The 26,558-nt window shown below is 45.7% G+C and overlaps 1 protein-coding gene across 1 annotated transcript in view; it reads left to right on the plus strand.

The window, feature by feature from the left end:
- The window catches only part of Rsrc1 (arginine/serine-rich coiled-coil 1), a 273,596-nt gene extending 257,472 nt beyond the window's left edge, over window positions 1-16,124 (plus strand). Inside the window, exons 11-13 of the mRNA XM_013016136.1 lie at window positions 12,600-12,706; window positions 14,819-14,971; window positions 15,720-16,124. Of these exons, the coding sequence (XP_012871590.1) occupies window positions 12,600-12,706; window positions 14,819-14,971; window positions 15,720-15,812 (353 nt within the window). The 3' untranslated portion in view covers window positions 15,813-16,124. The remainder of the gene's footprint in view (window positions 1-12,599; window positions 12,707-14,818; window positions 14,972-15,719) is intronic.
- The last annotated feature ends 10,434 nt before the right edge of the window (window positions 16,125-26,558 follow it).

Below are 26,558 nucleotides of genomic sequence, written 5' to 3' on the forward strand. Positions count from 1 at the left end.
TGCCCTGTGGAGACCCCAGCGCGTGCCCTGTAGAGATTCAGTGCGTGCCCTGTGGAGGCCCCAGCGCGTGCCCTGTAGAGATTCAGTGCGTGCCCTGTGGAGATCCCAACGCATGTCCTGTGGAGACCCCAGGGCGTGCCCTGTGGAGATCCAGCATGTGCCGTATGGAGATCCAGCGTGTTCTATGTGGAAGACCCCAGCGCGTTCCCTGTGGAGATCCAGTGCGTTCCCGGTGGAGACCCCAGCGTGTGCCCTGTGGAAACTCCAGCATGTTCCCTGTGGAGATCCAGCCACTGGCCTCTAGAACTTTTTAATGAAACTACCAGACTATCTCACCAGACTGTTTTAATTTGAAAAAAATGCGCAGCTATGCATACAGTTCTCTATTCTGACTTACTGTAAGCAAGCATCATCATGTAGACTGGAGACTTCAGTCTTACCTACCGTATATTAAAGTCACACACATTCCACATCAATTATACTTCAGAATAGAAACAGTCCTTGATGTCAAGACCTACAAAAATACAGCCAGTAGGAGGTTAGACTATTGTAAGAATAAACCATAAGTAAATTGAATCACCTGAGGAAGCACAAATGAAGCTTGACACCTATGGCAACTCATTTTTGGCAGAACTACCAAGGCAATTCACCGGCAGAGGGCGATCTGTTCAGCAGTGGTGCTACTAAAAAGGGTCTCCTGAAGAGTGAGAAACACCGGTCCCCTCCCCACCTCATCAAGAAGGTTAGCTTGAGACATATCACAACCAAGACTGTGAGACTCTTGGGAGATAGAATAGATGAAAACCTTTGCAGCTTTGAGTTGAGCTCAATTCCTTGGGGAGGACACAAAAGGCGCCAACTATTTTTTAATGATAAATTAGACTTCTTTAAATAAAAAGGATTTGTTCATTGAGAAATACCATTTAAAAAACAAGTCCTCAGGGGCTGGGAAGGTGGCTCAGTGGTAGAGCGCTTGCCTTGCATGTCTGAGGCCCTGGGTTCGATTCCTCAGCACCACATAATCAAAAAGAAAAAAGCTGGAAGTGGAGTTGTGCCTTGAGCTGAAGAGCTGAGGGACAGCACCCAGGCCCAGAGTTCAGGCCCCACGACTGGACCACCCCCCCCAAAAAAAAAAGTCCTCAAATGGAAGAAAATCTTAGCAATACACACTGACAAGAAAATTATATTCAGTATAAAAAGAACCCATAACTTAATAGTAGGAAGGTAAACCATCAAATTTAAAAAAAAAAAAAAACACCTGAACACGCACCATGCAAATTAGAGCAACCATAAGATATCAAAATTTGCCAATTGGAATGCTGCAACTACTTTTTATGCACCACTATTGTGATGGTAAAATGGTGCAGCTTGTACCTACCACATAGCATAAAGCTGCTTGCAAACAGAAGTTCTAAATTAAGAGTTAGCCAACACCAGGCACCAGTGGCTCGCACCTGTAATCCTAATACTCAGATGGCTGAAATCTCAGGATCCTGATTCAAAGCCATCCAAGGCAGGAAAGTCATGAGATTCTTCAATTTATTACCAAAATGTTGGAAGTGGAGCTGTGGCTCAAGTAGTAAGTGCTAACCTGAGCAGAAATTCTCAGAATCAGGCCCGAGTACAGGTCCCAGACCAGCACGTGCGCACACACATGCACACACGTGTGTGCGTGCACACACACATACATTAGCCCAATTTTGCCCATAGACTAGGAGAGCAAAACTGAAATTTTATTTTATTTGTCAGTTGTGTGGCTTGAACTCTGGGACTGGGCACTGTTTCTCAGCTCTTCAGCTCAAAGCAAGCACTCTACTACTTGAGCCACAGCACCACTTCCAGCCTTTTCTGTTTATGTGGTGCTGAGGAATCGAAAACCCAGGGCCTCATGCATGCAAGGCAAGCACTCTACCGCTGAGCCACCTTCCCAGTCCAAAACTGGAATATCTTGAACCAGAATGGTCCAGCGTATAGCTAGCCCCTAGTATAAAACCGTGATAGCTGATTACATTCCATTTCCTATTTCTGAGCCCCAGTATGTGTATCAGATTTTCAGAGAAATTAAGGCACGTGGGGTGGTAAGTTTCTCATAAGTTTTTGTACCTAAACATGACACACTTATAAAGAGGGTCAAGGTTGGAGGTGTGGTCAGTGATAGAATGGCTGTCTAGCAAATGTAACGCCCAGTGTTCAAACCCTAGTACCTCCACCAAAATAAAAAGAGCACTCAAAGTCATAGTAGCTTCATACTAATGTCCTTTTTTTTTTCTTTTCTGGTAATGGTGATGGTACTTGGATTACTATTGAGCTAAGCCCATGGCCCTTTTCTGCTTGTTGTTCAAATAACTTTATTCACATACCTTAATTGTACATGGTACCACTTCCATGCATACATCTATCCTCTTCAACCTTCCCCCACTCCTCCCTAACCCCTCTCCCTTCTTACAGCTGTTTCATCAGGTTTCCCTGCTCTGCTCTCATACATTCAAATCAGCTGCTGCAGCCCCTCTGTCTACATCCTCATTCTCTCTACCTCTCCCACAGGTGCCCAGCCCCAAACATCCTGTTTGCATCCTGTCATTCTTTTTTTAGTGTTTATTAATTGTGCTGAGAGGTTTTATCATGGCCATTTAGAAGTGCATGCATTGTATTTTGTTCAGAATTGCCCTCTCCATTGCTTTCTCTTTCTCCGCCCCAACCTCGTATTGATCATCGTTTTCCACTGAGAGTTCTTCTACCATCTTCATGCGTAGTGGAGACATGTTTCAAAATGATTCTCCCTCAATCTTCCTTTTTCCTTCTCTCCATTTCCTCCCAGGGAGTCCCACTGCTAGACTCCTGTTCTGTGCTGATGTGTATGTTTGTAGGTATATGTACATAATCATGGGTATACATACCTGTCTTAGGTCTGTCTTCCACACATAAGTGAAAACACACGATATTTGGTGTTTGGGGCTTAGTTTATCTCGTTTGACGTGATCTCCAATTTTATCCATAGAACTAACACCACTGCTCTTCAAACTCTTTCTTCCATGAGACGTAATACCAAACTCATTCTGTGAAACCAAAGTTGCACCAATTCTAAAACCACACAGAGACACAAAAATAGAGAATTATAGACCAGTCTCTTTGATGCAGAAATTCTCAATGAAATTCTTACAGACTAAATTCAGCAACACATTAAAAAAACTTTATAGGTAGGTAGGTGTATGTGTATTTCATCCTGCATTTTTTTCTTGGGCTGGCCTCAGACCACAATCCTCCTTCATGCCCCTCCCATGTTGCTGGGATCACAGGCCCACACCAATGCCAGAACTGGCAGCATTTCCCAGTAAATCTGTCTCATTAATCACGATTCCACACATGTTTCCTTTCTCCAGCTCATGGGCAGCTTAGCTGCAAGCACAGGCGAGTACTAACAGGAAGATGGAGGAGGAGGTGGAGATTTTGTTTTCCTGGGATATAGGAGAGGACCTGTGTCCAGTTTCCCTGGGATGGAGAGCTAAACTTGAGTCTCATCTGAAGGGGACATTTATTTCTGGAAAGTATGCCTTTTCATTTTACTGTCCTCTAATAACTACATGCTCCCATATTGCAAAATAGAAGGTTCTGGAATTATATGCCCTTAGACCCATGCTTTTGGATAAATGATTCTTTTACTCATGTCAGTCTTCATTTCTGGCTCATTGACTTTCAAGTTTAAACAGGTAGAAAAGACAAAGTAGAGATTTGGGGCCGAAGGCATAGCTCCATGTCAGGCGTGTACAAGGCCCTGGATGTGAGTGCCATCCCTGCAAAAGTAAATAAAATAACACTACACAGTTATTCTGGAAAAGAACTACGAGATTTTAAAGTTGTTCTTCCTATGTTTAGTCCCTGTTCTCCCCTTCCAAATGTATATATAGTCACTCGCTATTAATATTCTTACTTTCTCCAATTTATTAAAAAGGAAAACTTTAGCACAATGGGAAATTATATTTTTATCATGAAAAAATATGATGATACCATTATATTTGGACCTCAATGTCGAGATGAATTTGTGAGATTTTATTTTTATATTAATGCCTATGTTTTGTGATGTATGTGACAATATATGTTTATTACAGCCATAATTGACTACATGTATATCTTCCTAGAGATTTATATAAGGGCATTAGAAAAACAGGCTTAGGCAGTCATGGGCACTCGTTATGTTTAAAGGTTATTGAGGATACAGAGATATAAAAGATAGAAGAACCTGGTAATTGCCTTTAAGATCAGAGCACAAAGCATTAGTTTGGATTTTACAAGGCCAGCCAGCAACAAAAGAGCAGTAATTTATGAGCTCAGCGTAAAAGAATAGCATAATTGCATTAAAAATTAATGCTAATGAACACTAAAATGGGGAAGGTGGTTATGATGAAAGTTTGTATTCATCTTCCCTGGTTTGAATGATGGCTACTGGCTTGATTAATGGCTTAATTTCTATCAATTAGCGGGGAAAAAATCTCCTGTGAGACAAGGGTAAATTGAGCATTGAATTACATATCTTGCTTTTGTGTGCTAAGAAAAAAGAGCTGCGTATCTGTGATATTAGCCACGGTGACAAATGCGGTGTGCCTGAGATGTGTCTTCAGCCCTCCTGACAGGCGGCCAGGCTGTGTGTGGTTACGTGGAGGCACACACAGCTCTCCATCTACAGAATGGTAATTAGAGTCAACAAGAATTCCAGAATTCAAATAGACAGCCCACAGCCACTGCAGATTCTGTATTCGGACCTATTAATCTGGTATTCCTCAATGCTGGCTTAATTCTTACGCTCTTCTTCTCTGCCTCATGAAAATAAGCGAACTTGTAGGAGCTTGGTGGATTATTTTTTGCCATGCATTAAGGTAGACTTGACTCCTTGGATTTCTTAACGTTTAGAGCAAGCGTTTAGTGTGTGTGTGTGTTTAGGCTGCACAGTAAATTAAAAACAACTAAAGTGACAGTGTCCTATGTTGGTTGTTTGCAGGGTTAAGGAGAAAATGCTAGATTTTCTAAAAGAATGTATTGATTGATAAAGGTTTTCAGAATATGACAGTTTTTTTAATTTTCCAAATATAAGAAAGTCTGAAAATATACATCCATAATCTAGATCAAGATAATGCCATAAGGACAAGATTTGTGTGTGTGTGTGTGTGTGTAGATGTATAGATATGTAGATATGCACACAATATCTCCTGAAGTTATAGATGCACATCACCACACCCAGCTTCTTAGTTGAGATGGGGCCTCACTAACTCCTTTGCCGAGGCTGGCCTCAAACCAGCCATCTCCCCTATCTGCCTCCCCTGCACCTGCGATAACAGGCTGACACCCAGCCTTGCTCAGAGTGCATACGTGACCTCCCATTCTCCCACGGCTTCACCTCCTCTCTCTGCTGGATACCGTCATGGGTCTCCCTCACGAGGAGGCCCCGTGCAGGAAGGCACGCTCTTTGGGTTTCTCAATCCTGTCTATAGAATACGGCTGCTGAATGTGCTCCCTGACCTGAAAGGGGGAGACGAGGGCAGGGAGAGGAGAAGGAAGGAGAGCAGGGGAGGGGAGTCTGTCAGCCATTCTGTGATATTGAAGTTATTCGTTGTCTCATGGTGCGGATGAGAAAGCTGAAACCAGCACAGTTCAAACGTCTGCCAAGGCCACGGCAGCCTATACGCCTGTACGTGCAGAGACAGAGACAGGCCGACCACCTGTACATGCAGGCACAGGCTGACTGGAACCCAGAGCCCTTAAAGCTAACCACTGAAACACATTCCGCTTCCAGCGTCAGAAAACCTTGAAACTTCATACTTACCCCACAATGTTTTGCTTTTAAATGATTGCTTTGGTGTCCTTTAGTTTCCAGTTACTTGACCAGTGTGTATTGACGGCCTGTTGGTCCAGGGCGCCTCCCTGAGTTAAAGAGGTCACAGAGTCCTGTGCATGCTGGGACTCTGGCAGTCAGACCTGTTCTTGCAGCAGACAGGAGAACCCAGCGAGGAAGGAGGAAGCCATATTGGTCACAGTTCCCTGTTAAAATTTGCATCTGTAAGGAACTGTTTAATAATTTAAAAGTTCCATGCAAGTCCTAAGAGACATCTTGTTTGTCTATACATTTTCTTAAACAGCAGGTTTTTCTGTGTGAAGTTTTCCGGATTTTTTAAATTATTATTTTTACCATCCCTAAGTTGTAGGAAGGAGTTACGAGTGCAGCAAGTCAGGGTATCGGCACCATGCATCGTGCTCAGTGGCACTCTTCCACCACTCTCCCAATCCCTCCCAAGTCACCCTCCCTAGTTTGCCTAGTTGCATAAGATATACGTTGAATAGTAGGACTTTTTTCTGTCATGCTTTGCATTTCAGAGGTTGATTTTTAAGTATCTGTCCTATACCATAAAAGAATTCATGGATGTTTCCATTCTTGACTACTATTTGAGTCAATTTAATCTAAAATAACATAATCTCTTGTATTATTCATATTTGTAACAGTACTATAGTATATAAGTATTTTTTTTCCTGTAACAGTATCATAGTAACTCAATAACTGGGGCCAACTGACCCAAATTCTCTTTAATATAAAATACATTTTAACTTTGAGTAAATGTATAAAATATTAATATTTAAAAGGAAGCGGTTGAAGTTGATCCTTCTCTGTATTTAAAATCTCATGCACCCTGTGCCCTGAGCCCAACATACGTCTTGAGCAATGGCGCCACCTGCTGTTTACAGCCTGGTTTTGCTCTTGGGAAGATGGGGTTTTGTTTACAATCTACAAATGCGGTGCTAAATTTTTGTCTTGTACTCGAGTTTACATTGAACTTCACTATAATTAATTAGTAACTTTAAATATGTACATTTGATGACATTCTAGAAAATGTCATCTTCTAGATTTGATGACATTCTAGAAGAAAACTCTGTAGATGTCATAACATGAAGTATCAAATGTAACAGGACAGCCTAATTTTTATAATGTCTGCAATAACTAATAAAACACTTTATTTTTATCACCAAAGGAACAAAATTATTTTTCATGTAGTGAGCTAGAGTTGACTTTTTAGTCCCTAGTAACAGTTTTCTGGTACCATTGTTTTGTTTTTGTTTTTCCACTATGAAACATACAGCTCTTTTATTGAAGACCAGATCATTTTGGCCAATTCTATACATTTCCTTCCTGTTGGCAATGTGATCTTGTGAAGCACCTGTAAAATTTCATCCTCTGGTAACTTTGTTTCTTTATTTTTTTCTTCTGACCATGCTAGGTCACCAGTTGTGCACATATAAAATTGTCGGTCATAAGTCACCTTTCCCCACCTTAAATTTGAACCTTAAAGTCAATTGGCGTGTACAGCTTAACAGCGGACTTCATGTAATTGAGGTGGTTTATCCTGCTTCCTATAATGACAGCATGTGCTCAAAAAATACATTTGGGAATTTTGAGTATGATGCCATTTAAAATACTTTTGCATTGCTTTCAGAAAATACAGAGCTGAGCTATTATGAGGCTGAAAATGTGTATCTCCCATGAATCTTTCCAGCATTAATTTAAATATCACTGTCTCAAACCAGAGCATAGCTCTGGTATTGAAAGATAAAAGCTGTGTTGGTTTATTTTCATATTGTAAGTCAGGAGAGCTGGCTTTCTCCTATCTGGCCTGTCACCTTGTTAATCCTGAGGTGATTTTTTAAAGCACAAAGATGATGTTCTGTTTTCTCTCATCTTTCTCCTTCTTTCCTTTATAATTTCTACAGTGCTGTTTTAATAAGCATGCTGGCCTTTTGGCCAGCTTCTGTGATAACACTTTTATTTGTATTAGGAGCTGGTTGTGTTTCCAAATTTAAAGCTACAAACACTACCGGCATTGGAAAGCCAAACTGTCTGTGAGTTCACCTCTGACATTTAATACTAATGATGTGCTTTTGCAAATCCAAATGAGAGAATATGTTAGAGAAAAACCTAAGATGCCCTACAGTTGATACGAATGAGACCTCATCCTGAGTGAGAAATAATGCGAGATAATTAGGGCCTGTACCGACAGGGTTAGGTAGAACGGTGCCCATTACACCCTTCCCTGCTTTATTAACGTTCCTTCCACGCGCAGTGCTAAACATCCACTGATCAGGGATGTGTGGATTTTAGTAAATTAGCTGGACAGAGAAGCTCTCGTTTCATTTCGCATCCGCAGTTAGCGCACTGCATAATGAATGCCTGGAGGGCAGCTGTGCAGGGAGCCGGCTCCTTCCAGAGCCTTCAGCAGCGCTGGAGCTGCTGCCCCTCCCAGCAGCGCCCACATGCTTCCCGCGGGGGCGGGGGAGGGGCGGGAGGTCTGGCCGCAGGACGGGCCTTCTCCCAGGTCATCGGGGACCTGCATGAGAGGAAACAAATTTGAGATTGGCCAGACACCTTTAAGAAATGCCTCATTTCTATTGAATTCATGGAATCAAATTTCTTTTCACAGTCCTTCTATTTATCTCTGAAGCAGCATTCACCCATTCAGCTTAGAACTTCCAGGATATAAAAATTACTTTGATGGAAATCTGTCTACCTTCTTTTTAAACTTTTTAAACAGATGTTTCTTAGCCACCACCAAGCTCCAGTGGCTCACATCTGTCATCCTAGCTACTCAGGAAGCTGAGATCTGCGGATCATGGTTCAAAGCCAGCTCAGGCAGGAAAATCCGTGGGACTCTTACCTCCAATTAACCACCAGAAAACCAGAAGTGGCGCTGTGCTCAAAGTGGTAGAGCACTCGCCTTGAGCTGAAGAGCTGAGGGACAGTGCCTAGGCCCAGAGTTCAAGACCCGTGGCCAACAAAAAAAAAAAGAACAAAGAAAGTACATCTCACCACTGCCCATAAAGTCTCATCCCGTAATGGCACAGCGCCTGTGTTCATGCAGCCACGGTTCCTGTCCGTGTGGAGAAAAATTGTCAGCAGCGAAGTTGTGACTCATGTTAGAGTTTTTCTGCCCAGCCAGCATGTGGGAAAGAAAATACAAAACTATGACATGACATATGTGTGTGGTTTGCTTGTTAAGACAGTGACTGTAAGAGCAAAAGACTTGAAATAACTATCCACAGAGCGCTGGGAGAAAAAAAAAGCCAGTGTAAAACTGTAAGATAGATTGTGAGGCAGCTGTAAAGCAGAGCAAAGAAGTCACTAAGGTTCTGTAAAGTTACCGTGAAGACATGTTAACTCAAGCTACATATGGGACTGTATAACATTCTGATTTTATGTAATAGGCAAGAAGAGGATATGTACACTTCTGTTTTCAAAAATAAGCAATAGGAAGATAATCCAAACATGTTAAAAGTAGTTACCTATGGATTGAAGAGAGAACTAGAAACATAGGATGGGGGGATGGGAAACTAGATCCCAATAGTGAGGTTGAAGTTTTTGACCTCAACTATTTAAGTATTTAAAAATTAAGTATTTAAAAATTAGTAAGACCTAAAAATCAATAAAGAACTGAGATGCCGGGTGCTTACAACCCTGGCTGCTCAGAAGGCTGAGAACAGGAGGACTGTGGTTCAAGGCCAACCTGAGCAGAAAAATCCAACCAGCAAGCTCCAGGCCCTGAGTTCAAATCCTACCACCCCTCCATACACACAAAAGAACTTAGCTGCATAAATGACTCAATGGCATAAACACATAAAAATGGTTTCAGCTGACTTTCGAGCATTCTGTTCCAACAGTTCATCAGAAGAATAAAGTCATAAAGACTGAAAAACGTTAAAGTCATTAATACACCTTGTCAACTTGTCCTCTCTCCTTGAAGTGAATAGGTTTAGAGTAACAGAAAAGACACACAAATATAAAGAAGGACGTTAGAAATCCAGCGGTGTGAAATAGGACTGGTAGTCATCAGCATGAAGTCATATTAATTTTTCTTTTTGACAAGAGGCTGCTTCCTGTCTCTTTCCCCTGGAACAAGTAGAGCTCTTTGGAGAAGTGGCTTTTCATTGTCCGTCAGGGAGGAGCAGCTTGGCGTGTCCAGAGCATCGTCTTGTTTTGGGGCATCCAGACCATCATGTCTTGTTTTGGGACGTCTGGAGCATCGTGTCTTGTTCTGGGGATGGTAGCCTGAGGTGTCCGGAGCGCCGTGTCTTGTTTTGGGGCATCTGGAGCTCCGTGTCTTGTTTTGGGGCATCTGGAGCATTGTGTCTTTTTTTGGGGTGTCTGGAGCATCATGTCTTGTTTTGGGGCATCTGGAGCTCCGTGTCTTGTTTTGGGGCATCTGGAGCATTGTGTCTTGTTTGGGGGTATCTGGAATGTCATGTCTTGCTTTGGGGCATCCAGAGCATCATGTCTTGTTTTGGGGTATCTGGAGCATCATGTCTTGTTTGTGGCATCCGGAGCATCATGTCTTGTTTGTGGCATCTGGAGCATCATGTCTTGTTTTGGGGTATCCGGAGCGTCATGTCTTGTTTTGTGGCGTCCGGAGCATCATGTCTTGTTTTGGGGCGTCTGGAGCGTTGTGTCTTGCTATGGGGCATCCGGAGCATCATGTCTTGTTTTGGGGCGTCTGGAGCGTCATGTCTTGTTTTGGGGCATCTGGAGCATCATGTCTTGTTTTGGAGCATCTGGAGCGTCATGTCTTGTTTTGGGGCGTCTGGAGCATCATGTCTTGTTTTGTGGCGTCTGGAGCATCATGTCTTGTTTGTGGTGTCCGGAGCATCATGTCTTGTTTTGGGGTATCCGGAGCGTCATATCTTGTTTTGTGGCATCCGGAGCATCATGTCTTGTTTTGGGACATCTGGAGCATCATGTCTTGTTTTGGGGCGTCTGGAGCATCATGTCTTGTTTTGGGGCGTCTGGAGCGTTGTGTCTTGCTTTGGGGCGTCCAGGCCATCATGTCTTGTTTTGGGGTATCTGGAGCGTCATGTCTTGTTTTGGGGTATCTGGAGCATCATGTCTTGTTTTGGGGTATCTGGAGCGTCATGTCTTGTTTTGGGGTATCTGAAGCGTCATGTCTTGTTTGTGGTATCTGGAGCGTCATGTCTTGTTTTGGGGCATCCGGAGCATCATGTCTTGTTTTGGGGAATCTGGAGTGTCATGTCTTGTTTTGGGGCATCTGGAGCATCATGTCTTGTTCTGGGGATGGTAGCCTGAGGTGGGGACTGCTCAAAACAGACCATGTGAGCCTCAACCCAGGAAAAGAGACACAGTGGACCCAAGTGCACTAAGCATGTAAATGTGAGTGTTCACAGTGGTGATCTCTAAACCAGAGAACAAAACAAACATCTTTCTGACTTACCACTACAGCCAACAATGGCAAGTTCTTCACCATAGAAGATTGGAGCTAATAAGTGAAGAACAGAAGAATTGGGAAATCATAGCCTGTGATGAAATAACCCATCTGAGAAAGGAGCACTAATGAGGTAGAGCCATTCCGTGAAAGTGAGTGCAGAGCCATCATGGGGGGTCAGCCGACATCGCCTGGGCCTCAGGTCAGGGCTGTTCACTTGGCCGCAGAAGTGAGTCCTGGCAGAGTGGAAGAAGCGCACACATTGCACCTGAGGTACATGTGATCAAAAGACACTGAACACAAGTGCAACAGAGGAGGGCTAGAGACACATGCACGTGACACGTGAGCTGAGATCAGCCAATCCAGAGTGAGGAAGCCACCACAGCCCCCACCACCCCCCAACCCAAACAGATTCACGAATGATGGCCACAAAGGGGCAGCGGCTGCACTGCAGGGTGACAGGAGATGGGCTGCCGAATGCATGCGCCTGGCTCTGCCCAGAACCGGCTGTGGGAGGAGCTTCTGTAGCAAGCTGGGGAAATCACACACGAACTGCCTGAGTGGCATTGAGGAACATGACAATGTTGGAGGTGAGAAGTGGGATCTCCACCATATGGTGGTTTTATTGTCGACCTGTCAGGATGCCGCCTAAAATATTTACGGGTAACATGACAAGCTTTCCAAGATTTACCTTTTTTGTTGTGCATGTGCCAGTCCTGGGGCTTGAACTCAGGACCTGGGCACTCTTCCTGAGTTTTGTGCTTAAGGCTAACTTTCTACCACTCAAGCCACAGCTTCACTTCGGGCTTTTAAGTGGTTAATTGGAGAGAAAAGAATCTCATAGTTCCTACATAAGCTGGTTTTTTTGAACTGGGATCCTCAGATCTCAGCCTCCTGGGTAGCTAGGATTACAGATGTGTGCTACTGGTGCCCGCCCGGCTTCAGGATTCACTTTTACATGTTTCAGGTTTCCACTCCTAAGATTGAGGTAGTGATGGACAAAATTAAATGAGAATAACGGAAGTTAATGATTGTAGAAGTGTGAGTGGTAAGAGCGTGATGTTCTTATTCCTTGTACATATATGTATGTCCGTGTCAGAGACCCCAGAGCGCCCGCCTTTCCTAGCCCAGCCGCCTCTCCCAGGGGCCGCGGGGGAGGACTCGGCTCTCAGCCACATCCCAGTGCTACCTCGCAGCCCGGCCATTTCTTATAGAATAACTCAGATATGCTTTCTCTCCACCTGCTTACGCTTCACGTGTGCTAAAGTTCTTTGCAGAAAGAAAGAGCACTCCTTCAGTGCTGTGTTGTTCACAAGCTCACATCAAAATCTGCTGACCTTCTCCCCTCTCTGTCAGACCAAGCCACCCTGGTGGAGCAGGTGAAGAGAGTGAAGGAAATCGAAGCTATTGAGAGCGAGTCCTTCGTTCAGCAGACGTTCCGGTCGAGTAAAGAAGTCCGGAAGGTAGGTCTGCACGACTTGGCTTCCTCCTGCCCGGTGCTGTCCAGTGCAGTTCCTGCAGATGGGAGCCCTGCGGCTGCAGGTAGATGGCGAGGGACGAGAATGTCTGCATGCTCCTAGACAGACAAATGAGTGAGAGGTTATGCTCTTCAAGCATAACCTCTGGAAAATTACCCTGTGCAAATGGGTCATGTTGATTTTTAATTCTACCACAGTAGCCAGCACTCTACCTTGTTGGTCCTGTAACGAGCATGGGCCCCACTCGAGCACTGGCAGCTTTTTCTCAGGGGTGTGCATCTTCTTTGGAGTTAACATGTCCAGGTACAACTTAGGCAGGACTTTGAAAGAGGCAAATACTGACAGGGGCCTCCACTCGCTTTCTTTAGTAAATACCCTTGGAAACGACCAGAAGATGACAGGCTAGGAGGAGGGAATTCACAGTTGCCTGAAATGTAAAACTAGGGACAACATGTTAGCTTAGAAAGTGCCGTCCCCTCCTGACGCTGCAGCCCCTGTGGCTGCGGTGGGCTGGGATATGGATGCCCATGATGCTGAATTATTTATCAGGAGATCACTCAGCCAAGAGAAGTCAATGATCCTGAGGACAGCTTCTAGATCGAGGGAGACAGGGCCGTTCCTGCTAGAGCGAGGATGACCTCTCTCTGGGACTGATCACCATAAGCCATTTCTCACATTTTCTCCTCTGGATAGTTCTGTGTGGCCAGTGAGCCCCCTGGAGAGGCCGGGCCCGGCCTCACCCCCTTCAGTTGGTACAGTCTCTCCTCAGCTGTGTTAATTGCACTGATTAAGCAATGACATCCTAGACACTATGTCTCCTGCAACACATTGATTTAACTAGTTTAAGTCTGCAGTCAAATTTCCCTTGTCTGAGTAGATAATCTGATAGCTCCAGATACTTCATTAACGTTAGGAGCCAAGTTGTAGCGTGTTTTCAAACTGCTGTCTCAGATAAGCTCGACATCAGTTATTTAGCCCTAGGTCTGTGGATGTGGTGGAGGACTCTCCTGTGCTCACCAGGGGCCTGAATCACCCTACACAGCCCAGGCCTGTGCTCTTTTACAGGAGATGCAAGGAAAACTAGAGTTCCCAGACGAACCGCCAGGTGGCAGTGTGTCCCAAAGCCAGAAGTTGGAGCCTCCCACCCTGGAGGTTCATCTTAGTCAAGGCAAAACTTTTGAAATCTCCTCCCTAAAATAAAAAGGAGTCAGTGAATCTCCCCAGAAGGTGTCATCATCTGTTATTAAGTAACATTTACAAGCACTTCTTAAAGAAAACAAATGTTGCATGTAGGTTAAGACCGAATGAGGGAGCTTGGCTGTGTATGAGAATGTCTGCGCTTGTTTCCAGATAGGGGTGTGTCTCTAGCATCCTGTCTCCTGCAGGCAGTTCAGCATGTACAGCCAGAGTCCTGGCCCCTCTCTATCTCTGCACGGCTGAGATGCACATCTAGCACTCTGTCTCTGTGTGGCTCAGAGTCAGATCCATCTCTGAGTCTTCACTGATCAGGCGAGCTTCCCGCTTCCCCATGTAAAACACGTGCTTGCCTAAGATGCTCTCAGTCTCACAAACTGTCAGAAAACCACTGAGGGTCAAGAACCTCCTGGGCCCAGTGTACTGGAAACATACAAATATTTGAATCCAGAAAGACAGGGGGTCGTGGCTCCACAATATAAGAAAACGGCCAAATCAGATTTAGTGACTATTTCCTACGATGTCTATAGGAAAAGAAACAGGATTCTCACAAACACGGTTCATTGCTAGCCTCCATCCTTACAGACAGTGTGTAGAGTCAAGAGTGCGTACTCCGTAAGAGTGCCTGCAGGTGCTCCGTCACCCACCAGCAATGCAGCCTCAGGACCACAGGGGCCAGACGCAGAATCCATGCTTACTGGTCATGAACATAACAGCCTCTCAAGAAAATCTGTTGACAAAGAATGGTACCCATTGCTTCAGCATTGCTGTATTTGTATAAGGAATGGCAGTTTCTTAGTAACACAGAACTTTTTGAGATGAAAATCTAAGAATGGGAGAGTTACCATGGGGCATCAGAAGCACAGTTAACCTTGTGAGTGCAGCTTGTGTTGTATGTTTCAGGCCGTGGAGCCCAGTGAGGTAAAGCAGGCAGCTCCAGCTGCAGGCCCAGCGGCCACGGCTGCCGAGCTGCCCAGTGTCGGGAAGGAGCTGGACCCCAGCAGCATCCCCACCGCTATCAAGTACCAGGACGACAACTCTCTGGCTCATCCGAATGTAAGAGTCCCCACTGGAGTCCACCCACTGAAACTCTTCCCGATCCCAGTCCTCTGGTGTGACACCAAGATCACTGGAGAAAAATAGGCAGTTGACCTCCAGACCTTAGAATTTGTTACATATATTTGAATCTGTTAAGATGATCCAGCTCATGTTTTCTGGCTTTTAGAAGTATTCTGTATAAGAAAAATAGCCAATGGAACTAGAGTTGTAGCTCAAGTGGTAGAGAGCCAATCTTGAGTGGAAAAAAAAAGCAAGCAAAAGCACCAAGGCCCTGAGTTCAAGCCCCAGTACTGGCAACAACAACAACAAAAAAAGACAAAGAGAAGGAAAAAAATCCTGTCCCCAATTCTAATGTTAGCTCTTACTTTGCTTTTAGCATATCATTCATATATTTTGCTCTCTTTAAGAAATAGTATAATTGTACTGTTTCTTCCAGAAAGATGTAGAAAATGAACTCAAAATACAGAGTACAAAACTGTTCACTAATAGCGCTACCCTTTTATGTGTGTTGGTCTCTTTTTGTTGTAGTAGGGTTTGAACCCAGGTCCTCAGGCATTTGAGCCACGCGCCCCAGCCCCCCCACATGGTGTCTGTGTTAGTCTTTTCACTCCAAGAGCATTAACACTTGACAGATGGCCTGCAATTAAGATCTTGAGAGATGTACTCTATAAAGATGACTTGCGTTATACTATGTCAACTCCCAGCTATTGGTCCACAATAACGTTTTTCTTCTGTTTTATTCCAGTTGTTTATTGAGAAAGCTGAAGCTGAGGAAAAGTGGTTCAAAAGATTGATTGCCCTTCGACAAGAAAGACTAATGGGAAGTCCTGTAGCCTAAAAACAAATGTGGTTAACAGTGACATTGCTTATGTTGAAGTGACATTGCTTATGGTTAACAGTGACATTGCTTATGGTTAAATGGCATTGGGTTTTTAAATCCCAGTACAACTTTTGCACATAAAAAGAACTTAGATGAAAATATGAAAAGGTGACTTCATGTCCTTCTTCCCTCATGTAGGTATGAATATTTGTTGATTTGAACAGAGTCAAATCTAACAAAACTAGTATGAAATTTAAGAGTACGTGCAGATGTTATACTGCTAACAGTGCTCATCATAAAAAGTTCAGTGTTAATAAATGGTACTCAGTAGTGTTTCCCAGTACTATTGGAAAACGCCAAGCTTTTGACTCCTTATTGATTAACTGTGCACATAAAAGAATCAACTTATTTTCTTCCCATCTGAGATTTCATCTCCCATGTGCTGTGAAAATGCTTTTGAGTCCTTTCTCTCACCTGTTTGAAAATGTTTTAGCACAATAAAAGCACTGTATCAGCCAAATGAGCATGTTAAAGGAGTAACATGTTTGTTGCTAAAAATCTTTAGAATTAAATAAATGCAGTTTTCACCTAGAGATTAGCTTCTTGTAGGTATCTTTTGGGTGTACTAAGCTGATCCCAGCTGCGACAGAAGTCACTCTGTGTAGGTATGAGAGAACACCAGACATCATGTAAAAGGGCAAAGGTTTGTTTTGGCTCCTGGCGCCAGAGCCAACTAACGTGGCTCCATCTTGTTTAGGCCTAGGGCAAACAGAAAATCATGGCTGCCAGGAATCAGAGAAAGACCAGCAGAGCCAGGTTAAGATTCACCCTTCAAAGCCTGCCCCACTGACCTACTTCCTCTACCAGGCCCCACCTCCTGGCTGCCAATCAACTGTGAACTCATCAGTGGGTTAATCCACTGACCCTATTAGCATCTCCATGGTCCAATCAGCTCTCAGTAAACAGCACCACCAGCTGGTGCCAAGCCTTCCACACAGAATGATTAGGGAAGGGAACTTTGTATCCAAATCACAGCATCTTGCTGAACCTAACCAGTTGTCCAAACACCCATGAAGCAGAAATGTTTTCTGAGATCACTGCAGAGGAAACCAACCAGTCGTGGTGGTTCGTGGTTCTCATCAGACCCAGGTCTTGATGGAATGCTGCTTCTCTCCTGCAGTGATGGAGAGCCATACATATTCCAGGCTGAGCACACTAGACTTGAGAGCTTTGGACCTTGCTTTACTAAACAGGCTTTCAACCTCTGGTATGGAGATTTCCCCTTTCCATTTGGACCAGTCATCCAGTCTTGTCAGATGCAGTCTCTCTGGGGACTGTACTCAGAACACAAGCATGAAAAGTCCTTGTCTTTGAGTTGCCAGCATATAGAGTATTTCATTGCTGTTTTGTTTTGTTTTGTGTTTGAGTTTCTGAAACTGCTAAGATTCTAAGCTCTGCCGAAAATGGAAACGTAAAGCACGTAAACTCAGTTACAAGTGACGTCGGAAAGCGTGTGCCATGACATATTGGTTTTCTCCATAGTGAAGCTGTAGTGTTCAGCCATCTGGAAAAGTGGCCTGTGTGAGGTCTGGCCTGTGAGGTTACGATATAAACCCACACATTCTTAGTGATTTCAGGAATCGGAAAATCGGCATTGGTGGTTGGACAAGAGGCCTCCCACAGAGAAGCTGGGCAGGGCAGTTCTCAGGATAGCTGCAAGGGGGTGAGGTTATTATGATCCCACACATATACACACGAACAGAAGCTTCAGCTAAATGGATTTGTATTTTGAATTTACATGTTTCATGGAAAGGAGAAAATAAAGTTGTAATTTTTTAGTGAACTGAGCAACTTGATCCCTGAAGGAACTCAGTGATTACCCTACCTCCACTTTATCTTGACTGTCATTGACTTTGTTTACCCATGTGTCATCCACACCATTGGATGACCACAGACGCTAAGTCAAGTGTAACAAGAAAGACTTCATAGAACACAGAACACAGCCAAGCACATAACTCCCCCCCACACACACACTCTAGGTAAGGTGCCCTGGCCCTCTGGGATAGCCTCGCACCATGAACATGTAAAACAGCCGTGCATCCCTCGCTCCACCAAGGGAGACAGCCCAGACTCGCCAGAGACCCTGCGAGCTTTGTGGAAGCATTGACTTTGTACAAAGCAAAAGGTGTTAATAATTCCTGTTGGGTTTTGTGGGTTGGTGTTTTTTGTAGTTTATGGGGGTTTTGTTTTGTTTTGTTTTTTGCCAGTCCTGGGGCTTGAACTCAGGGCCTGGGTTCTATCCCTGAGCTTCTTTTGCTCAAGGCTAGCACTCTACCACTTGAGCCACACCACCACTTCTAGCTTTTCCTGTGTATGTGGTACTGAGGAATCGAACAGGGCTTCATGCCTGCTAGGCAAGCACTCTACCACTAAGCCACAGTCCCAGTCCATCCTGTTGGGTTCTTAAGCCCAATTGTAGGTGAGTTCCCAGGGAAAGGGGAATGAGAACATTGCTAGGTACACGGAACAAGATGGCTGAGTTCAGGGGAGCACATGGAGTCCTCGCTGGTTGGCTTCTGCGTCAGCATGTCAGCTGAGTGCAGTAATAGCAGACTAAGCACCATGATGTGTCAGTAAAAAGATAGAAAAGTCCATCATAGGAACGCATCCTGTATGTGCCTGGGGAGCGTTTTGATGTAGTGGGTTGTGTGGTGTGACATGGCCAGCTATCTGCGTGGATAATAGATTTGAAGAGCTGTGTGCACTGCGCCTGTAAGCTCTTTGTGGATTGTGTGATGTCACATGGTCAGCCATTTGCATGCTGTGTGTGCAACCCCTGTGAGAGGAAGCTCAAGTCATCTTCATGGTGAGGTCTAAAGAAATCAATAAGTGCATTTTACAATCAAGTAAGTACAGCCTATATGGTACTGTCTCCAAAGTGCCAGGGTCTGTGGCAGGGACGCGGAAGTGTGAGTAGGGGAGTAATCCACACTTTGGGCATCGCGGGCCAGCCCCTTAGCTCCTTTGCTCTCTCTCTCTCTCTCTCTCCAAGGTGATAGGCCAGTTTTCCAGCAGTGACGGCTACTGATCCAGTAAGACAATACCTCACACTCAACAACACACCACTTTATTTTTAGGTTGACGAGGAACGGCAGACCGATCCTGCAGTCCCTCATGGTGAACTGGGCTGACCTCGCTGCTTAGTGTCTGCTAATGCGGCACAGGGAGGCTCCCTTCAAAGGCTCTTTAAGAATCCACTGCCAAACTCTCATCTTAGGAGAAAGCCATGACTGCAGTCTCTCCTACCTGTCCAGGTTCCAAGATCATTGCATTACAAACCAAAAATGGAATACAAAATTATAGCTGTTTCTCAATCGCCAGCACAAGAGATTGAATAAGTATATTAAAGACTAGTTTTGATTTTTTTTTCAAAACAAATTCTATAACCAGATCATTTGCCTGGCTATACTACAGCTCTCTTCTTTCCTCTTTATGCAAGTCTAACTGATCTGATGAAGGTAAGTCAGGAGATGGCTAACCTATTAGCAGTTCAACATGGTCACTTTTATTCAAAATATGTATTGATTCAGCTAATAACTAGTGACATGAAGCAAAATGGATTATTATCCAAAGTGCTGATGTCTGGTCACTATGTCCCTCATTGTCAGAATGAAAACACTTTTGTGTACCTGCCGTAGAGGAGGAAGAGCCAGGTTGTGTGGCACCTGAGAGGTGCTCCGTGCAGAATACCCAACGCCGGCCCTCGGGCGGAACTCCACTCCCTTTCCACCTGTCCTGGACTGGGCTGTGACCGTGTTCAGCAGTGGTGCTCAGGGACTCTGCCCCCTGCCTTACCACTGATGAAGCTGCTTGAAGGAGTTCCCAGCCCTTCTTGAGGAGATGAAGTAAAAATTACAGAATCTGGAATTTGACTGCTGTCCCACACAGGAGCTATTGGGACTGTGTTAGACTTTTATCTGTTGTGACCAAAAAACAAGCAAACAAACAAACTGGAGGAAAGGGACTTAGAGGGATATGTTTTGGCTCACCACACCAGAAGTTCCGGCCCTTGCTGAGCTGGCCCTGTTGTTTCTGGGCTGGTTGTGCTGGAGCGAGTTGCTCACTCCATGGTAGCCAGGAAGCAGAGTAAAAAGTGGTCGACTGGGGATAAGGCAAACCCCTCAGTGACACACCCCCAGTGACCGCCACGTCCTACCAGACCTCCACCTCCCACTCTCGGCCACTTCCCCAGGACCCTGCCTCAGAAGCCAGCTACTGAAGGAGGACCACATTAGGGGTGCAGAGATATTCCACTCCCCATAGCTGGATGCGTCCTGCTCATTACGAACATGTGAAGTTTACTGAAGAAGCCACATCTACACTGAAGATCTCTTGGACAGTTTGGTTGCCGGTCTTCTCCCTTTCACAGACAGGACCTTTCCCTTCATCTTACATTGTGAGCCCATGGAAAGTGCTGGATTTCATTTAGCTCTGTATTTACCAGCAGGGCTGCCCAGTAATTCCTCTCACAAAGGTATTTCTCTCAACGCCTGTTTTAAATGATGAAGGATGGAGTTCACTGGGAGCCATGGCCTCATAGGAGGGAGATAAATAATTTTAGGTCCTCTCAGCCCTCACTGGTCCTCCAAGGGGACTGAGGGGAGGAAGGAGCCGTGCTGTGGCTCTCTGGCCTTAGGAGAAAAGGAAAAGGGTCTTTGGATGCTTCTGCTCTCCTGTGGACCACTTATCAAGGAAGCAGATAGAATATATTAGCAGCCCATACTAGAGGTTCATTTTCTGGAATGTTCCTTTGCCTGTATTTCTGGAAATGAAATGGGGTGGCAGATACTAACCCAAAGAAAGTAGATCCAGTAAAGGAAGAAGGTGGGCCCTCCTGCCCACGTGGGGCCACACTGCCGCCATGTCATGTGTAGTGTTACTGCGCAATAAGGTGTCTGCACAGCCTCTGTTGGCTGTAGCCGTAGTGTCCTAGAAGTAAAGGCTGACTTCCCAAATTAGTGGATTGTAATTCCCCCGGAGTACTAGCTCGCTCCCAAGCCCTGAGCTGGGCTGGACAAGGATGGCCTCCTCACATGCCGCCATGCGACAAAGCACAACGTGGAGAGTCTGCCTGGAGGCGCTAACTTCTAACGCTTCCAACTGAGCTTCCTGCCAGAAGTCAGCGCCTGCCCAGCCACAGAGTGAAGCCTCCAGCCGTGTCCTCCCCGTGGAGCTGCCGCCATGCTCAGTCCCTGAAAGCTTCCTGAGCCACAGCATCTCTGAGCACAATAAAATGGCTGTCTTCTACCATAGCACATGGAATGGTTGGTAAAAGCAGTCATAAAACACCAATTGTATGGAGTCATTGGACGTGTGTAGCTAAGCTCATCAATGCTGATGTGTCTGTGCAGGTCTGCTCGCAGCTGGGTGAAGGCTGCTATTGATAGACAGTGCACAGTATGGCCTGTGCGTAGGAGCTGTGGACTCGAACTTGAGAAGTGTGTGTGGCACAAGACCTCATCAGGTTCATAATCTGATGAGCAGCGGCCGTGAACACTCTAATGTCAGGTTCCCACGAGGATCGGCTTGGGTGCTTGTAAAACACTTAGCACAACACCCAGCCACAGAAAAGGCAGAACCCACTTTTTAAAAGTGAAAAATAAGAATAGTTTAATTTTCCGATTGGATGTTCCCTGTCCATTTTTTCCCCTTCTTAACTTTACAGAGCAGACATATATCAAGTTTGAGAGGCTCTACCTATAAGAGCATTTGGGTTAAGTGAAAATTACAATTAGAAAATGAGAATGCCATGTAAAAACAAATACAGGGTTATTTGGTGCCTTTAGCTGGAAATTACATAGCTTAAAGCTGGCCGTCGTAAGACCAAATGAGCTATGATCATCAAAATGACTGGGAATTAAGAAAGAAAATTAATTCCCAAAGGAAATCACTGCAGAGCTCATTATTTCAGGAATAACCTACCTTAGGACTTTAATTAAAAATAATATTTATTCAAAATAAATGAGTGCTGGCAGGTTTGTGCGGAATCCATATCTTGGCTATGCTAAATCTTCTTAGATTAAGGCGGGCATCATTAATCTCATTTGAGATGCCTTCCAGTGTGTCAGCCCTTGTAGCACGGGGCAATCCTGTGCAAAAGCCTTTTTATCTGCACAAAAGAGCAATAATTCATGCAGATACCTAATGTAAGAAGGTCTGGGCAATTAGAGACATCACTCCGAGATCCACTACGGTACTTCATCATGTCAGCAGCAGCCCATAATGAGTCTGTTCTCAGAAGGAGGCCAGCAGCTCACACATTACCATCAAACTAACCGTGGTCCCTTCATCGTTTTATTTATTTATGCCTACCAATCTTTGTTCCAGAGAATGATTCGGCAAAATTCATAGAATATCACCAGATAAAAGACCTATTCCAACAGGTCAATATAGAAAACGGGAGAATGAGAGGAGAAAGGAAAGATGTTAAAGAGAATGGGGCTAGTGCTCAAAATGAGTACTGGGAAGTTGGGTGAAGACGTGGTGTCAAGCTGGTGACCGCCAGGTGATGGTGTCGCTCTGAACATATCATGATTTTGTTTAGTTTTTTTCAGTTCTGGGCCTTTTTTCTTGACAGGCAGGTACTCCACTCCTGAGTTATGACTCTAGCCATGTTTTATTTTTCTGATGGCAACTTGCTTTCTGACCAGGCATATGTCTGAACCGTGATCCACCTACTTCAGGTTTCCCATAGTTCCTAAGATAGCAGGCCCATGCCGCCACACCCAGCTTCCCTCCTTTCTGTCTTCCCCAGGCTTCTTTGTTGGGGCTTGATGGAAAAATGATCCTCCCTATCTCAACCCAGCCTTCCTCATAGGCAGGAGGACAGGTGTGTGCCACCAGGCCCAGCAATGGGCTGAGAAGAGCTCTTGAAAACTTTTCTGGCCTAGGCTAAGCTCAAAATGTCGTCCTTCCATCTTAGCCTCCAGAATAGCTAGGATTAAAGACATCAACACCTGACACATGCATGTACTGGGTTAGTACACCCATACACACACAGACACACACACACAAAAAAAAAAAAATGCAGGCCTACCTGTCACCTGTGAACCTGGCCCTTGGAAACAAGAGTTTACAGATAGATCTGAGTTAAATGAGATCATGCCGGGTCATGCTTGGCCTTACAACAGCCATCGCTGGCATTCTCGAGAGGACAGGGAAATTGGATATGGTGATCACGGTAGACAAGACCACATCACCGTGGTGGCAGAGGCTGGAGCTGTACGGCAGGTCCATGGACATAGTAACACGAGAAGCTGGGAAAGGGGAAAAGGAAAGGTTCTTCCTCAGAATGTGCCAAGAGAACAAGACTGCAACAGCTCAGCTTTGGGCTTTTAGCCTTCAGAACTGTGAGTGAAATTTCTATGGTTTTAAACCATCTAATTTATGGTACTCTGTTACAGCAACTCTGGGCTGGAAAGATGGCTCAGTGGTAGAGTGCTCGCCTCGCATGCATGAGGCCCTGTGTTCGATTCCTCAGCACCACATAAACAGAAAAAGCCAGAAGTGGCTCAAGAGGTAGAGCAGTAACCTTGAGCTGAAGAGCTGAGGGACAGTGCCCAGGCCCAGAGTTCAAGCCCCACATCCAAAAGAAAAAGCTTGCCTCTGTTACAGCAACTCTAAGAAATTAATAAAACATGTAAACATTTCCCCTAAAATCCTAGGATATATACACATTGCAAATACCAAATGAAAAGCTGAAAGAAGTAATTGTTTAAAAAAAATACTTAAGTACTTAATACCTATGGTTACTGCCTTTTTCTGGCTGATGACAAAACCTAGCAAACAACTAATGTTTAGAGAAACATAATCTTGAAAATGGGCAATCACAGATTAATAGACTGTTTTGTTGTTTTGTTTAAATTTTGGCATGACTGCGGTTTGAACTGAGGCCTTAAACTTGTTAGGCAAACACTGGGCCACTTTCCAAGTACCTGCCATCTTTCTTTTTATTTTTCTTTTTTTTTTCATTTTTACTTTTTCCCCCTCGCCACCCCATGACCCACACCTGTCATCTTTCTTGCTCATGGCTGGCACTCTACCACTTGAGCTACACTTCCAGTCTAGCTCTTTGCTGGTTAATTGCAGATGGAGTGTTGGGAACTTTTTTCTGTGAGCCACGGGCACCTGGCTGTAGTAGTACTATAAAGAACTCACATTTCCTCCCAGCTGATATGTGTCCCTCCCAACCTTAGAAGCAGATCCAATGGCACCACAATTGTGACTTGTTCCCTGTTCTGTTTCTAGAAACATTTTCCTTCCAGCCCACCAATTCTCAAAAACCTTGCTTCCCAAGCAGATAATACCATGCAAAGACTGCTGTGTAATTGAACACCAAAGCGCAGCGTGCCAAGTTCTCAGAGCTGCTGTGTGGCCTGCCTCCAACGAATGCCAGACTTCCCTCAACAGTGGTCATTCAATCTCTTGAACCAGTGCTGACTGCTCCTTCCCAGGGCCTCTCTCTGTGTTAAAACAAAGACCCACTAGCCACAGTAACTGTGGTGAAGGTGTTTATTCGTGGTGGTAGAAACGCCAGGACTCTGGGGACCTGTGATGACGTCAAAGTCCAACACTTAAAAAAAGGCTTCTTTCTCTCTCGTAGCTACGTGGGAAGTCTCAGCCATAGGATGAGAATTCCACAGAACTTGTGGATTTCGCTAGTGAAAGAGCTCACTGTAATATGAGTGCCAGAATCCAGGGGAGTCCATCCCAAATGTCTACAACAGTGCTTGGGGTAGAGCTGGCCCTTAAAAAACATCTGATTGGAGAAATGTGAATTAACTGACATTGTGGACTTTCCTTGCCTTGGGGTTTTGCATTTGTCTGTTGGGTGTCAGTATGTCAGTACCAACTCAGGGCTCTGAGTTCTCACTTGACTTTCTTATGACTAGGACTCTACCATTTTTGCCACACCTCCACTTCTAGCTTCTTGCTGGCTAATTGGGAGATAAGAGTCCCTCTGGTTTGTCTGCTCAGGCTGGGTTCAAGCCACAGTCCTGAAATCTCAGCCTTCTGAATAATTAGGATCTTAGACACCCAGCTCTGTTTTATTAATTGGACCTTAACCCTGAACTGTCTTCACCTCATTACTGACCGCACCCTGCACCCCCTTTCATCGTTTTTTGGCTTCACCCGGTGCCCTCCTTAACACACTGTGCTTTCACTGTGTCAAAGAGAAAAGAATTTCAGATGCTTGCAAAATAACTCTGCTGTGAAATTTAGTAGTTTTCTAAACTAGAATTAGTAGTTTCCTACTCTAGGGAGCTCATAGGCTGTTTGCTTACTTGGGAAATAAATCATATGTATTAATACTTATTCAATCTATCATAAACAGCATAAGTTATATTCTATTTATTAAATATTAAGTATGTGTTATTCAGCTAAGCCAGCAGCCTGTTTGCTCCACGGAAGAGCTGTGGCAGCTTCTCTCAGGCTGAGAAGTCTGTCCTGCCTCCCTGGCTCGTCTTAGAGGAAGGAAGCCGGCCAGAGCACTTGGCTAAAGGTGTGTGTGTGTGCATCTGTGAGGTCCAGGGGACCACGTTTCCAGCTCCCAGAATAAACCCCGAGGACTCTCACGGCCTCCCAATCGGGCCTGCGCGCTTCTCCACCCCGGCGGGGCCCTTCCGCCCGGACCCTTGGCCCCTGCACAGCCCCAGGCCACTGTGCCCACCCCAGACCCCGCAAGGCCCCCGGCCTGCCAGCCTAAGGCCTTCTCCCCGCGCTCGCACGCTGGTGGCTCCAGCCCTCTGGTCTCGGCTTCTGCCTCCTCGGCCTGAGTCCCTGTTCCCCGAGGCCCCGAGGCCCCCAGCCCCAGGACTGCGAGTGTGGGGGCCGCGATAGCCCCCATACACACCCATCCCACCTGGACTACTCCTTCCATTTGGACCCGCTTCCCTTGACCACAGTCGTGGTGGATCTACAGCTTCGCGTTTGAAGCCGGTTTCCTTGCCTCAAACAGAAACAAATGGTGTGCACACAATTATACGTATAGCCGAATGTTATGCATATCATTGAATAAACAGCATTCAAGTCTGTCCGGGGTATGAGCCCAGCACATGCTGTGGGACCCCATCTCAACACCCGACCGGGCACGGCGGGGCACGGCATCATCCGGGTGGCAACCGAAAAGCCGCGGCACAGTTCGGACTGTGCAGGCACACAGTGAGGCCCCAACCCCAAAAATACCCGACTCGAAAGCGGGCCGCGGGTGTGGCCCAACCGGGGGAGCACCAGCGTCGCCAGGCGAGGTCCAACCCCCCCCCCCCCCGCAAGGACGGAGTCTGGCTGGGTACGGAGCCTGGGACGCCGGCTTCGTCCCGGGCTGGATCCACTGGCGGCTGGGTTAAAATGCTGGGGGCTGGGGACGTGCTGGATCGACTTCCAAACGCGGCCTGACGGCTGCACGAGGCCCGGGGGCACCCCCTGGGACGTTCGGCGCGGCTGGCACCCGCCCGGGGTCCCAGAGAGGCCCGGGGTCCCGGAGACGGCGGGGGACTGTTGTGGCGCCCGCCTCCCTGACAGCTTGCACGAGGCCAGGGGTTGCCGGGTGCGACCAAGACGCACTCCCCGCCTCCGGCTTGTTGACCGCGGTTGCCGTGGCAGCGCCGCGCGTTCCCGCCTCCTCGTGTGACGTCAAAAGGGCAGTGCCCAATAGGAGGGCCGCCCGGCGTCTGGCGCCGCCTTTCCCAGCAGGCTCCGCCCTGA

Source organism: Dipodomys ordii, unplaced genomic scaffold, assembly GCF_000151885.1.
Source record: "Dipodomys ordii isolate 6190 unplaced genomic scaffold, Dord_2.0 Scaffold30, whole genome shotgun sequence".
Lineage (NCBI taxonomy): Eukaryota > Metazoa > Chordata > Mammalia > Rodentia > Heteromyidae > Dipodomys > Dipodomys ordii.